This window comes from Kogia breviceps, chromosome 19 (genome assembly GCF_026419965.1).
Source record: "Kogia breviceps isolate mKogBre1 chromosome 19, mKogBre1 haplotype 1, whole genome shotgun sequence".
NCBI lineage: Eukaryota > Metazoa > Chordata > Mammalia > Artiodactyla > Physeteridae > Kogia > Kogia breviceps.
The window spans coordinates 41146780-41162167 of record NC_081328.1 but is presented as its reverse complement, the minus strand read 5'-3'; the positions used below and the strand labels follow the sequence as shown (position 1 = coordinate 41162167).

The 15388-nt window shown below is 51.8% G+C and overlaps 2 protein-coding genes across 2 annotated transcripts; both read left to right on the top strand.

Annotated features, from left to right (window-relative positions):
* Nucleotides 1-472: 472 nt before the first annotated feature.
* Nucleotides 473-11237, top strand: SPATA32 (spermatogenesis associated 32). Its single transcript, XM_067020630.1, has 5 exons — nucleotides 473-569; nucleotides 8194-8248; nucleotides 9083-9137; nucleotides 9460-10451; nucleotides 11073-11237. Exons 1-5 carry the CDS (start codon nucleotides 557-559, stop codon nucleotides 11155-11157), a joined length of 1200 nt encoding a protein of 399 aa, XP_066876731.1. The 5' UTR covers nucleotides 473-556; the 3' UTR covers nucleotides 11158-11237.
* Nucleotides 11238-11604: 367 nt separating this feature from the next.
* LOC131747077 (uncharacterized) lies at nucleotides 11605-15360 on the top strand. Its single transcript, XM_067020472.1, is given in 9 exon segments — nucleotides 11605-11652; nucleotides 12611-12750; nucleotides 12959-13166; nucleotides 13204-13345; nucleotides 13863-13937; nucleotides 14022-14095; nucleotides 14097-14565; nucleotides 14671-14850; nucleotides 15245-15360. Coding segments are annotated over 9 exon segments (1452 nt in total).
* Nucleotides 15361-15388: the final 28 nt, after the last annotated feature.

The window sequence follows — 15388 nt, the reverse complement described above, 5'->3', positions numbered from 1 at the left end:
GGATGGATGCCACCAGCACACAGGGTGCCTTATCTAATCTGGCTCTACACCCCAAAGCTGTGCCCCAGTGTGTGAGCACTGGCCACACGTGCACAACTTGGGGTAAAGGTGGCAGGTTCAGCAGGTTCTTGGAGGGTCCTGGGTGCACGGAAGGGGCAGCGGCCTTGTGCCAGTGTGCCCAGGGCAGGTGCAAAGTTCAGCCTAGCTGACCCCAGGCTTAACAGGTCGCCGCCCTCCACCAATCTGGGCCTGCTGCAGAGAGCAGAGCCGCCCCATGTCTCCGGGAGAGGGGCATCCGGCTGCGGGGCGAGGTAGGGCAGACCACTCCGGAAGATGCCCCCCTACCGCCAAGCCCACCCACGCGCCGGGATCGTGAGCGCTGTTCCCTGCCCGCAGGGGTCGCGGCAGGGATGTCACAGAGGCGGCGACGTCACAGACGCCGGCGCCCCCGGTGTCTCCACCGCCCTCCACAGCCCGCCACCAAAGAGCGCACTGCAGGCAGAGGGGCAGCAGCCACCAGCCCGCTCCCCGCCTCCCAGACAGAGCCTCGTTCAGCATGGGGGTGACAGGTGGGAGCGGGCAGGCGCGCGGCGAGGCGGGGCGGGCGCGGAGGGACGGCCGGGGCGGGGCCGGGCGGGAAAAGTTAAAGTGAGGGGCGGGGCGCCGGGGGCGGGGATCGGCCGGGGCCCCTGCCTGGCGCCTGAAAGGAAGGTCGACCCCAGCCAAAACCCTCGCGATCCCAGCGAGGATGAGGGGCGGTGCTACCCTGACCACCACACCCACCCAGCGTTGGCCCTGCGCGGTGCACAAGCGCGTGTGTACACACGTGCACACAGAGGGGTGGAGGCCGCAGACCCGGCGGGTTCTTGGAGGGCTTCAGGGTACCCAGAAAGAGCAGTGGCCCTGTGCCCAGAAACGACACATGAATTATCCCAAACTGCCGAGAACCACCCCCAAATCAAATCAAGTTGTTCCTGGTTGATGCTTGGAGCTTTTGCAGGGAAAAGCAGTCTGCTTCAACAGATGTTTACTGAGCGCATCCGTTGTGCTTTGCACTCTTCTCTGTACCAACGAGCAAAGATGTTTGCCCCTCAGGGCCTTGGATCTCCCAGGTTTCTAATAATGGGGGCTCAGATCCCCCCTCCCCCGAAATGGAGGCTTTCTTCTCAGGACCTTCTCTCCCAGGAGGACATGGGCCAGCCTTCAAAACGTGCCAAGAACCAACTACCAGAGAGCAGCTTTCCCCAGTCCCAAATGCCTAAGGCAAATAAATTGATGCAGACAACTTAAATCACTCTTGCAACATTTATTGCAGCCCCTTCAGGACTTACTCTTTTTTTTTCTTTTTCTTTTTTCTTTTTTTTTTTAATCTCAGCAGAGAACAGTATTTTATTTTATAAACTTATTTATACATTTATAAATTTATTTATTTATGGCTACGTTGGATCTTCATTGCTGTGCGCGGGCTTTCAGCGAGCAGGAGCTACTCTTCGTTGGAGCGCGCAGGCTTCTCATTGTGGTGGCTTCTCTTTGTTGTGGAGCACCGGCTCTAGATGCGTGGGCTTCAGTAGTTGTGGCTCACGTTCTCAGTTGCTCCGCGGCATGTGATCTTCCCAGACCAGGGCTCAAACCCTTGTCCCCTGCACTGGCAGGCAGATTCTTTTTTTTTTTTTTTTTTTTTTTCATTCTTTTTTTTTTTTTTTAAACATCTTTATTGGAGTATAACTGTTTTACAATAGTGTGTTAGTTTTTCCTTTACAGCAAAGTGAATCAGTTATACATATACATATGTTCCCATGTCTCTTCCCTCTTGCATCACCCTCTCTCCCACCCTCCCTATCCCACCCCTCTAGGTGGTCACAAAGCACAGAGGTGATCTCCCTGTGCTATGCAGCAGCTTCCCACTAGCTATCTAATTTACATTTTGTAGTGTATATATGTCCCTGCCACTCTCCCACTTCATCACAGCCCACCCTTCCCCCTCCCCATATCCTCAAGTCCATGCTCTAGTAAGTCTGTGTTTTATTCCTGTCCTACCACTAATCTCTTCATGACATTTTTCCCCCTTAGAGTCCATATATATGTGTTAGCATACGGTATTTGTTTTTCTCCTTCTGACTTACTTCACTCTGTATGACAGACTCCAGGTCCATCCACCTCATTATAAATAACTCAGTTTCATTTCTTTTTATGGCTGAGTAATATTCCATTGTATATATGTGCCACATCTTCTTTATCCATTCATCTGTTGATGGACACTTAGGTTGCTTCCATGTCCTGGCTATTGTAAATAGAGCTGCAATGAACATTTTGGTACATGAGTCTTTTTGAATTATGGTTTTCTCAGGGTATATGCCCAGTAGTGGGATTGCTGGGTCGTATGGTAGTTCTATTTGTAGTTTTTTAAGGAACCTCCATACTGTTCTCCATAGTGGCTGTATCAACTTACATTCCCACCAGCAGTGCAAGAGGGTTCCCTTTTCTCCACACCCTCTCCAGCATTTATTGTTTCTAGAGTTTTTGATGATGGCCAATCTGACCGGTGTGAGATGATATCTCATTGTAGTTTTGAATTGCATTTCTCTAATGATTAATGATGTTGAGCATTCTTTCATGTGTTTGTTAGCAATCTGTATATCTTCTTTGGAGAAACGTCTATTTAGTTCTTCTGCCCATTTTTGGATTGGGTTGTTTGTTTTTTTGTTATTGAGCTGCATGAGTTGCTTATAAATTTTGGATATTAATCCTTTGTCAGTTGCTTCATTTGCAAATATTTTCTCCCATTCTGAGGGTTGTCTTTTGGTCTTGTTTATAGTATCTTTTGCTGTGCAAAAGCTTTTAACTTTTATTAGGTCCCATTTGTTTATTTTTGTTTTGATTTCCATTTCTCTAGGAGATGGGTCAAAAAGGATCTTGCTGTGATTTATGTCGTAGAGTGTTCTGCCTATGTTTTCCTCTAAGAGTTTGATAGTGTCTGGCCTTACATTTAGGTCTTTAACCCATTTTGAGTTTATTTTTGTGTGTGGTGTTAGGGATTGTTCTAATTTCATACTTTTACAGGTAGCTGTCCAGTTTTCCCAGCACCACTTATTGAAGAGGCTGTCTTTTCTCCACTGTATATCCTTCCCTCTTTTATCAAAGATAAGGTGACCATATGTGTGTGGGTTTATCTCTGGGCTTTCTATCCTGTTCCATTGATCTATATTTCTGTTTTTGTGCCAGTACCGTACTGTCTTGATTACTGTAGCCTTGTAGTAGAGTCTGAAGTCAGGGAGCCTAATTCCTCCAGCTCCATTTTTCATTCTCAAGATTGCTTTGGCTATTCGGGGTCTTTTGTGTTTCCATACAAATTGTGAAATGTTTTGTTCTAGTTCTGTAAAAAATGCCAGTGGTAATTTGATAGGGATAGCATTGAATCTGTAGATTGCTTTGGGTAGTAGAGTCATTTTCACAATGTTGATTCTTCCAATCCAAGAACATGGTATATTTCTCCACCTATTTGTATCATCTTTAATTTCTTTCATCAGTGTCTTATAGTTTTCTGCATACAGGTCCTTTGTCTCCTTAGGTAGGTTTATTCCTAGATATTTTATTCTTTTTGTTGCAATGCTAAATGGGAGTGTTTTCTTAATTTCACTCTCAGATTTTTCATCATTAGTGTATAAGAATGCCAGAGATTTCTGTGCATTAATTTTGTATCCTGCAACTTTACCACATTCATTGATTAGCTCTAGTAGTTTTCTGGTAGCATCCTTAGGATTCTCTATGTATAGTATCATGTCATCTGCAAACAGTGACAGCTTTACTTCTTCTTTTCCTATTTGGATTCCTTTTATTTCTTTTTCTTCTCTGATTGCTGTGGCTAGAACTTCCAAAACTATGTTGAATAAGAGTGGTGAGAGTGGGCAACCTTGTCTTGTTCCTGATCTTACTGGAAATGGTTTCAGTTTTTCACCATTGAGAACGATGCTAGCTGTGGGTTTGTCATATATGGCCTTTATTATGTTGAGGAAAGTTCCCTGTATGCCTACTTTCTGCAGGGTTTTTATCATAAATGAGTGTTGAATTTTGTCAAAAGCTTTCTCTGCATCTATTGAGGTGATCATATGGTTTTTCTCTTTCAGTTTGTTGATATGGTGTATCACGTTGATTGATTTGCGTATATTGAAGAATCCTTGCATTCCTGGAATAAACCCCACTTGATCATGGTGTATGATCCTTTTAATGTGCTGTTGGATTCTGTTTGCTAATATTTTGTTGAGGATTTTTGCATCTATGTTCATCTATGTTCATCATTCATAACCACTGCACCACCAGGGAAGCCCTAGATTTCCTTTTGATCCTTTTCTCTCACATTGTCTTGATATTTTGGTTCTACTTTCTAGGAATATTCTCTGTATTTTATTTTCCAATTCTATTTGCCAAAAAGCTCTTTCTTTTCTTAATTCTTTTTAAATAGTATCCTGTTCTTGTTTTCTGGATGCAATATATATTGTTGAATATCTTCATTTCGGAATCTCTGAAGATGATTAGAGTTTTTAAGTTTCCTTCAGTTTCTCAAGTTACCTCTGGTACTCTGGAGTGCTTTTTTCTCTTGGTCTGTCACTCCTATGTTAGCACTTTTCTCAAATGCCTGGTGATGCTTGGTTGTTCATGTGAAATAGTGAAATCATAAAAAGCTGATTGGGAACCTATGACTTCAGGAGGCTATTGCCTGGCAGATGTCACTTTAGGGTGACCAGACAGGAATCAGACATATCTCTGGCTGGTTCAAGAAGACCAACAAAATTGATAAATCTCCAGCCAAAATGAATAAGAAAAAAAAAAGACAAAAATTACTAGCATGAGGAATGAAAGAGGTGACATCATACAGATTCTGTAGATATGAAAAAGATAACAAGGGAATATTAGGAACAAATTGTGCCAATAAATTTGACAACTTAGGTGAAATGGATAAATTCCTTTAAAAAAAATTACAAACTCCAAAAGCTGACTCAAGAAGAATAGATATTCTGGGGATGGATAGTGTTGGTTGCATAACAATGTGAATGTACTTAATGCCACTGAACTGTATACTTAAAAATAGTTTTAAAAGGACAATTTATGTTATGTATATTTTACCACAATAAAAAAGAAGAAATAGATAGGCTAAATAGCCTTGTATTTATTTTTGAAAGTTGAATTTGTAATTAAAAATCTTCACACAAGGAAACTCCAGGCCCAGGTCCACAAGCTTCATTTGTGATTTCTACCAAACATAAGAAGAAATAATATCAATTTTACACAGACTGTTGCAGAAAATTGAAGAGGGGATACTTCTCAACTCATTCTATGAGGCCAGCATATCAAAACCTAACAAAGATATAATAAGAAAAGAAAATTACACACTAATATACCTCCTGAACACGTATGTGAAAATCCTTTTTGAAAGTTAGCAAATCAAATTCAATGATGCACAAAAAGATAGTACATCATGATCAAGTGAGATTTGTCCCAGGAATGCAAGATTGAGTTAATATCTAAAAAAATCAATTTAGGGCTTCCCTGGTGGCACAGTGGTTAAGAATCCACCTGCCAATGCCGGGGACATGGGTTTGAGCCCTGGTCCAGGAAGACCTCACAAGCCACGGAGCAACTAAGCCCATGCACCACGCCTAGAGCCTGTGCTCCACAACAAGAGAAGCCACCACCGCAATGAGAAGCCCACGCACCACAACGAAGAGTAGCCCCCGCTCACCGCAACTAGAGAAAGCCCGCGCGCAGCAATGAAGACCCAACGCAGCCATAAATAAATAAATAAATAAAATTTTTTTAAAAATCAATTTATTTCACCATAAACAAATTATAAAAGAATTATTAACAGAATAATATGTAACATATGTTAACATAATATATGCTATATATAACTTACATAATATATTAACAGAATATAAAAGAAAAACCATATGATAATCTCAATAAATTCAGTAAAAGCATCAGATAAAATCCAACATCGCTTCCTATTTAAAAATTAAGTAAACTAGGAATAGAAGGGAACTTCCTCAACCTGATAAAGGGCATCTATGAGGGCTTCTCTGGTGGCGCAGTGGTTGAGAGTCCTCCTGTCGCTGCGGGGGACACGGGTTCGTGCCCCGGTCCGGCCAGGCCCGTGAGCCATGGCCGCTGAGCCTGCGCGTCCGGACCCTGTGCTCCGCAACGGGAGAGGCCACAGCAGTGAGAGGCCTGCGTACCGCTAAAAAAAAAAAAAAAAAAAAAAAAAAAAAAAAAAAAAGGGACATCTATGAGAAAAATTATAACATTATACTTCATGGTGAAATACTGAATGCTTTCCCCCTAAGCTCAGGAGCAAAGCAAGGATGTCCACTCTCAATTCTCTTCAACATTTCACTGGAGATTATTCTCAGTACAATAAGGCAAGAAAAGGAAATTAGAGACATCCAGGTAGGGAACAAAGAATTAAGACTGTGTTGAGTCACGAACATTATTGTTTACATAGAAAACCCTATGGAATGTAAAAACAGTTACTAGAACTAATAAGATTTTAGGATGGTTACAGGATACAAGATCAATACATTTCTATATAATAGCAACTCCAAATTGGAAACTGAAATGATTTCATGCACTACAGAATGTCACCTGAATCCCTAATAGAACATCCCCAAGTTGGGTGCAGAGGCCCCAAGTTGAATCAACCTCAGACTTTTGCTTCCATCCCCCAGTGCTGCAATGAGGTTTACACCATAATGATTTCTCCCCTTCTATCCATATCCAGTTGCTGTTTATGGAAGGGTTAAGGCTGCAGGTGTTGATTAAATTTCCCAGGGAAACTTTGTAAAGCAAGCAAAAGAAGGCTCTGAGGTCAGAAGCCTGAGGAATAGCAGCACTTGGGGCAGAGGTAGAATTGCAGAGGGAGAAAGACGTGGGGAGAAAGCCAAGGGATGGTCGAAGGAAGCATGGTGGTCAAGGAGGTGATGGGTTCTGAAGAGACCACTGAGCCCACCACTGTGAGCCTGTCCCTGGTGTACCCTTAGCCCAGCCCCTCCCCTTAGCCCAGCCTGGATCCCAGGCCCAGGCTGAACATGGAAGAAGCCAAATCCCAAGAACAGCACCAGCCATGCAAGGACACTCTCCAGCGTCTACATCTCTAAGGAGAGGCCACAGCACATTCTAATCCTTTTGGTCTAATCCTGGGAGCAATTCTTCTCAGCCAGAGCCAAGGCTGTCACTTCCTGCCACACTCCAGGCTCGTAGGGACCCAGCTTGCCCATTGCCATGATGGCCGCACCATCAACTTCTGTCCAGTATGCTGGGGAGCAGAGAATAGGACAGCCTGGTGGCCCCTATCCCCAAAAGGTGAAAAAGAAGCTTCTGCAATAAAAGATGCAAGCTTCCAGGAAGGGTACTGGGGCGGGGAGCCCTCCCCCAAGGAGTCAGTGTCTCCTGCAGAGGATGATTGGAGCTCATAAATAACCAGATGGGTGTCAGCATCACCTCAAATTAAGTACCTGGGGTGAGAACTCTGGCCCAGAGTTGGAGATAGATGACCCCAGGGTGTGATGGTGTGAGAAGCCAGGGGAAGAGAGGACAGATTTCAGGGCAGGAGAGGCCAGGGTTAGAGTGAGTGGCAAACCTGAAGCCTGGCCAGAGAGAGTGGAGAAAGGGGGCAGAGGGGCAGGAATGGAGAAAGGTGAAGTTCATCTGGGGGGGTGTGACGGGGAACCCCACACAGTTGTAAGCTCCAGGGTAGGACGGCATGCGGGACAGGGGAGTAAAGAGTTCCTTGAGTGAAATCTGCATTCAGGTCCTGACTTCCCAAGAGACTTTGGGCAAATGAACCTCTTCTCATTTTTTTGTGTTGAATCAATGAGCTAAAGCATACAAAGTGCTCCCCACAATACCTGGGCTAGAAGCCCCCAATGAACGGAAGTGACCATTGTTAGTATCCGCCCTAATGGAGGACGGTGGTGGATCACGGAAGATGGAGGGAGAAGACGTGGAGGATAGGGCTGGTGACCCTGGCAAGGGAGGGCGAGGAGACAAGGGGCAGGATGGGCGAGGGGAGGACACATGGGCTTAGGTGAGGGACAGGGAGGGAGGGGTGTCTGGAGCAGCACCACCAGGCCGGGCTCCAGAACCCCTCCGGGACTGTCCCCGCCTGCAGCTCCCCTGCCCTCACCTCCTTCTCCCTGCCAGGTGCCAATGGATTTCCCTGCTGTGACAAGGAGTCGGTGGACATTGTGGACACACTGTGAGAACTAGTCCCCCCCCATCATCGTAGGACCTCGCCCCAACCCTCCAAGATCACCAACCCTCACCAGCTGCCATGGCTGTGACGTTCTCATGTGTACCCACCTAGGATCTCCCTCTATCTTGCCCGTTTCCAAAATCTCCCCAAGGGCAGTATCCAGGCCAAAAGGCAGCAGGGAGTGGGGGTACTATCCTCCTCTGCTTCTGCCCCCCCACCCCCTGATGTTGGAGGAGGACTGAGGGGTGGGGGGCACTCCCAAGACATGGATAGGACCTGACCCCTTAGAGCTAGCTGCCTTTCTCTGAGGACAGAGCCGTCCAAGGGAAGGGTGGGCAGTTGCCTAAAGAAGGAGAGGGGTCACAGTGGCTGAGCACTGAGGACAATGGCCAAGATGACAGCAAAATACCAACAAGAACCAAGGGCACCCTCCATGTACACCCCTGCATTTCAGATCTGCCAGGCTGAGAGCGGGCAGGTCCCAGAGAAGGCGTTGCTCTGGGCTTTTCCCTCTGTGGGGAGCCGCTTTCAAGGGCACTGGCTCACTGGAATGCTGGATTAAAATGAAGATTCCTGGGCCTCACCTCCAACCAACTGTATCCCTCTTTGCTGGTGGCGGGGGGGCAACTTGGCCAGTTCTCTAGGCGCTTCCAGAACTCACTGAAGTTTGAGAATGGGTCTGGAATTCTTGGTGGAAGTGGGCACAGACAGGGGAGTGAGCTGAGGGCATCTTGCCAGCTCGTGTACAAGGCAGAGGGGGCCTTAAGGGCTCCAGACACCGTCCCCTGAAGCCGCCCCATGGAGCCCTGTCACCCACTCTGTCTCCTTCTGTCTTAGGGGTGGCATAAACCAAAACCAGTTCCAACCAATGCAAGAGGAAGATGACATGGAGGTAATAATGGGCAGCGTCACATCTTATGGGGAGGTGGGAGTCCAGGGGCAGGGCTCTTTGGGGCCCGTCTTCTCTAAAGCCCGACCAGCCCCTCCCCTGGACAATTCTGGGACCCTAGCACCAGGCCAGCGTCGGCACGAGCACACACACACACCCTCACCAGCTGCGCACACCGCCTTCCTGCCCTAGGCAGGCCACGTGGAAGAGGCAAGTGTGGGAAAGGAAGTGAGAAGGAACACGAGGGGGACAGGGCAGGGAATGGGAGACAGGGAGGACTTTGGGGAGGCAGGCACTCCCTCAGCTTTCTGTTGAAACCTTTCAGCTGGAGAAAGAATTGCTAGAGCTGGAGCCCCCAGACAAAGAGGTCCTGCGCCTAGACCCAGAACTGGAGCCGGAACGGAAGCCCAAGGCTTTCCCGCAGCCAGAGATGCGCCCGGTTGTCACGGTCAAGCCCAAGGCCAAGCTGGACACGGATCCCAAGCTGAAGGTGGTTAACTTGGGACCCTTCATTGAAGACCCCGAGCCACAGGGGTATAAGACAGAGTCACTCCAGCCCTACGTGGAAGGGCTAATGCAGCACGACATCAGCCGATCGAGTATGAGGTCAAACTCCAGCTACCTGAGTACCACAGGGGAGGACCCGGCGTCCACCGACCACCACTCCATCCGCGCGCAGACCTCCGAACACCTCTTATGGGCAGACAAGTTACTCCAGGCCTCAGAACACAGCCTGCAACAGGTGATCAGCACGCAGCCCCTCAAGGAGAGCACGACAGAGACCGCCTGCCACCCAGACCAGCCGTCGGCCCCCAAGGACACTGTGTGCTCCAAGAAGCAGAGCCAGGCCCCCAGGGCCCAGCCAGATCTTCCAGACAAAGTCTCCCAGCAGCCTCCAAGCCCCCAGCCGTCCCCCACCCCACAAACCATCGGCCTGGCAGAGCTGATCAACTTCTCATCTTCCCTGGCCATGGCCTCCTCCAGCAGGATGGACTTGCCCAGCTTGGGGCATGCGATCAAAGCCCCACTCCAGAGGGCCATGACGCCTTCCACAAAGCCCACTGCAGATCACACTGCCCAGCCCACCGTGGACCACCCAGAGCGGGAGAACCTCACTGAGGAGGTGCTAGAGAAGCCACCAGGGGAACCGCTAGAAGCCAGGGAGCTGCAGGATGCTTCAAAGCAGGAAGACAAGCACTTCCCTCACCCTTACCTTGACTTCATCAAGCCAGGGTTCAAGAGGGCCGCCGTTAAAGGGGAAGTGAAGTTTCTCCAGCCCCCAAACGTGTCCCCTCAGCCACGAGGAGCTGGGAAAGAGTAAGTGAGGCTGCCCAAAGCTCCCCCGGGAGGGGGCCGTGTTATGATGTTCAGGTGGCCCCATTCCTCACACAGCCAGGTGGGGGTGGGGACAGCGGAATGAGGGACTGGCTGGGGGATGGGTGGGCTGCGATATCTCAGCCTCAGTGACCTCATTAAGGCTGCTGGAAACAAGGTTCCGGTGGGCTGGGGCGCAGTGGCACGGCCAGGGCTGGAAGCCTGGGGACCACAGAGGGTAAACGCTCCAGGGCAGGGACAAGGACCTGGGTCCAAAGCGGGAACTAGAATGTCGTCCTAGCGTTAGGAGGCTTCTCACCCAGAGCACAGACAGCCTCACCCTCACTGGAAATGCTCAGGCTAGTATCTTCCCTACTGAGAACCCATCGGCCCCAGGCCTGGGCCCAGGACACCTCCATCAAGCCAGGAATGAGGAAACGGGGTTCCCCAGCACCCCGTGCTTCCTGGTGTTGAATGAACGCAACAGAACACCGGCCGCCCATCAGCGTGGCAGGAAGAGGCCCTCCTAGCCCCAGGGCCTTCCTAGGAGACGCCTCTGGGCTCACCCCTCTCTTTGGACCTTCCCACCAAGGCCCAAGTGACACTCTCTTTTTTGCGTTGCAGTTCGGGATGGAGCCCATTATTGCTGAAAATCCATTTTAAGCTGTCGTCCCCGACTTCCCCAGAGAAGACTAGACAAAACCAGTAAAGCCTACAGTGCTGGCCCCCGGCTCAGACTTTTTGTGCAAATGCTCCTGGACCAGGGAACTCCTCTGGCTGCGGCATCCTGGTCTCGATTTTTTTAGGGATGCCACCCCACTGTAGCTACCCCAGCAGCGCCTGCCCCCTGAGGGCTCTGCCAGCCCTGTTTTGTGCCTGCTCGCTCCCCATGGGTGGTCCCACTTCCCCTGCACCCAGCTGGACCTCCCGGACAGCAGCAGACTCGTGACTAGGGGAGGCCTCAGTGGTGCCCTTTCTGAGGCTTCTGTTTCTTAGATGTAAAAGGGGGCATGTTGGGATCACCTGAGGCGAGAGCCTGCTGGGGGTGGGGCTGGGCAGGTGAGAAGGCTTCTGGAAGGAGTTCTTCCTGCTTCTCTCCATGGGGAAGGCCTGGCATGGGAAAGGGGTGGTGGCCAGGGCTTGAAGGAGGGCAAGAATGAAGCTAAAGGATGGGTCCTCCAGGGGCCACCGCCTTGAGTCTGAGGTACCTTCAGCATAGGGGAGAGCCCATGTGTAATGATGCACTTCTGCATGCAACACACACACACACACACACACACACACACACACAGACCAGCAGCTGACCAGCATGTTACACATACAGATATTCACATAACAAAGCCACATGCAGACCGAGGAAGCATGTTCCACACATGCAGTGCACACAGGCACACACAAACACAGTACCTGTGACCCAGACACATGCACACAAACACACAAGCCTCCCCACAGTGGGGGAGGACAGGCAATGTGGAGAAGCTTCTGGAAGAGGAGATGGCAGCAAAGGAGGGAAGAGAACTTGGAGTGCAGGGATGGGCATGCGCAGGAAGAGGGACGTTGGGCAGGAAGAGACGGGGAGACAGCACCGAGGCTTGGGACTTGGTGAGCCTTGAGACCTACTCTGGGCCAAGGCTTCCCGTGCAGTGAAATCTCCACCTTGCAGATCCTCAGAATCCTGCCCCACCTTGAGACGGGGCTGAGGAGGGAGGTGCCCAGGGCCTGGGAGAATGGGATTAGGAAGGGGCGAGCAGTTACGAATGGGCCAGGGCCAGAGAAGGGGGCAGGAGGCTGGAAGGAAGGATGAAGAAGAGACCCAGAGGTGAGTGTCTGGGGAGGGGCTGGGCCAGAACGGTCATCTGGCTTTTGGGATGCATCTTCCCAGAGTATTTTGTTAATGTGGTTTGTGGGTTTGCATCGTTTGGAGGAAGGGCTCCTTCCCTCCCCGGGGGTCCTGGGGTAAGGTGGGCCACAGCCCCAACTTGGCTAGTGACTCGGGGCCTCGGGGGCTGCTTCTCCCCTGGGCCTCAGCCATCCTGTTAGCTTCCAAGTGGAGTCACAAATTTACATGCCTTAAGGGAGGCAGAAACACAAAGACAAAACTGCAGGTTCCCCAGCAGAGAGGAGCAGGCCAGTGGTGAGGGAGAAGGGCACCCCTGCCAAAGGCTGTTGAGATCCACCGGAAGCAAGCCAGCCTGGGGACTGTGGACCTGGGACACTGGACTGGCCTCCGAGCCTGTGACTGCCCTTCAGGCAGCAGAGGATGGAAGACCAAGATATCACCATCGGCAAAGAGAACGTGCAGGTGACGAGGGCAGGGGGAAGGTCTGCCGCTCCTCCAAGCTACTGCCCCCGGAATCCCCCAGGGAGAGGACTGTGGGTGCAGGCTGGCGGGGGCGGCGCGGGTCCTGGGAGGGGAAGCTGTGTACCCACAGGTCTGGTCTCAGGTCCCCTGGAGTCTGAGCACTCAAGTGGGCTGGGACCTTCCCCCCTGTCTTCTCCCCGCCTCCAAGGCCTCCACAGAAGCCTCAAAGACTGCTCACGGGAGACCCAGGAGAGGAGCAGGCCTGGAGGACACAGGGGAGGAGGCTGCAGCAGCGCGTACCCTGCTGACCCAGACAGAAGCAGCAGCGGCCACAGCCACGGGCTGAGCAGCCCTCCCAGGGGGCAAGGGAGTTCAAGGGCCTTGCGGCCACCCGTACAGTACAGACAGGCCCAAGCGCTGGGTCTGAGCAGTGAGGGCAGGGACTGAGGCCAGGCCTGGGATGCTGGGTTTGGGGAAAGGCCTGCCTGGCCCTGGCATCTCTCTGCAGCAGGTACAAAAGCCTTTCCAGCCTCTTTCCCGCGAGGCGGCTTTGCAGACAAGAACCTGCTACCCCTGACACCCGGGCAGCTAGCAGGTGAGGGCCTCAGGGCTGGGCTGGGAGCAGGGAGGAAAACTAGGGGGTGCTCGGAGTGGAATACAATGGAGTTGCCTGCCCAGAGGCTGGGGACACAGTGAGAAGCCAGTGATTGTATTGTAACCTCTCCATGCCAGCCTAATTTGCTCATCTCTGCAGTCCCAGGGCTTGTTTCTGTGTGTGTGTGCATGTGTGTGTGAGTGTGTGTGTGTGTGTGGACCCTTTAGGACCCTTTAGAATAGGGTCCTATTCTAAAGTTCCCTCTTCCAGGAAGCCTGCCCTGATCAACACGCCTATCCCAGAGCCCCTAAACATTCCTGTTGTGATAATCATCCTGACTTGGGGCTCCCAAGGGCAAGGGCTATTTCTCCCCCACTCAACCTGGGACAACGCTTGGCCAGAGGCAGGACTGGATGCTCTGTGCCTCGAACTGCTGGCAAGCCCCTAACGTGTATGCAGAGTAGGGCTTTGGCAGGGGGTAGGCACCTACAGCACCCTCTCCTCTCTCTCTTCCCAGGTGATGGAACCGTAAGCTTCAAAGACTTCCTGGGTGGTGGCCTCACTGACAGCCACCGACTCGCTCAGTGCTTGGGTGAGGGGCAAGGCTGGTGGGGCAGGAGTGGACCTGGCCAGGGGGAGGCTCTTCCTTACCTGCCGCCATGTTCTCTTCCCCTAGGCAAGGTGAGGAACAGCCGGGTCTGTGATCCCCAGGGCTTGCAAACCCTGTTCTTAGAGATGCTGTTCAAGCTGATTGAGTCTGGGCTTTGTGCCCTTCAAGTCGGTACAGGAGGTGATGAGGTGGGCACAACTGGACCCAGCTTCAGGGCCCAAGATGCGGGAAGCAGACTCTGCCCCTACAGGAGTCCCCAGATGTTGTCCCTGCCCCAGAGACGGAGCCCTGAATTCTGGGTCAGTTTCCGGGGCCCCAACTTGCCCCCAGGCCAAAGTGGCTTTCTGTCCTGCTTTGGTTTCCCCACCGGTGAGATGGAGAGGACTGGGGGAGGAGCTGTCTGAGGCGGCTACCCACTTTCCTCCTTCAAGCCACTACTCCAAGAAGCAGCGGTCTCTGCGGCTGAACTCGAACTGGAAGGGTGGGTCCGGCGGCCACGGCCGCACCTCGCGCTCTCAGGCGGGCCTCCCGATCTTCTGCCAGGCCGCGCACCTTAGCGGCCTTTCCAGTGCCGAGCTGGCGTGCTCGCTGCACGGACTGCACAAAGCGGGTGCGCCCCGGGCTGGGCGGTGACCTGCGGGACTGGGGACTCTCTCTCAGGACCCGCTCTCAGAAATGGCCGCTCCTTTTCCTCCTACCGGCTTCCTCGCCCCAGGTGCGCGCAGCGCCTACTCCCAGATACCTAACTTGAACGGGCGGACGCAGTCAGAATTCCACACGCAGAACCGAATCCCGCGCCCAGACGTCCGACTTCCCAAGTCCTACCTGCCCAGCCAACCCAAGCGCCGGCCCAATTGTGGGCGACTCAGCCAAGGTGAAAGTCGAAAGAGGCAGGGCCAGCGGGCGGGGCCGGGTCATGCAGATAAGGGGCGGGCCATGTGAGGGGTGGGGCGGGACCGAGAACATAGGGGCGGGGCAGACGGCTCGGGGGCGGGGCAGACAGACGGGGAGGGGAGGGGCAGGCGAAGAGTGGAAGAACTCCCAAGAAATTGGGACCTGACTGGCAGAGATGCAATAAATCACTCAAGGGCGCGACTAAGGATACGGCGGGGCATAAGAAAACGAGGCCGGGGACCCAGGTAGGAGGCGGGACTGACGGAAATAGGGCGGGGCCGGCAGAAAGGTGGACTGAGGTGGAGCTAACCCTGCGTCTCTAACCCGAGCAGCAGGCTTGAGCCTCTGCACGACCCCTCTGCGCTTCCGCAGGGTTCGTGGGCCAGACGCTATAGAGTATACGCGCCCTTCGAAGCTGGCTCCCTCCCCCCCAACTCTAGTGCAGAAGCAGCCCTTCTCCCCCTCTCCAGCCTGTTTGCAGAGACCTGCTATGAAGAACTTGTACAAGTAAAGCGTTTGCTGAGCAAAAACAGGTTGCG

Coding starts and splice junctions, on each gene's coding strand:
- SPATA32 (XM_067020630.1), top strand. Junction 8,249..9,082: donor GTGGACATTGTGGACACACT/GTGAGAACTAGT, acceptor CTTCTGTCTTAG/GGGTGGCATAAACCAAAACC. Junction 9,138..9,459: donor AAGAGGAAGATGACATGGAG/GTAATAATGGGC, acceptor GAAACCTTTCAG/CTGGAGAAAGAATTGCTAGA.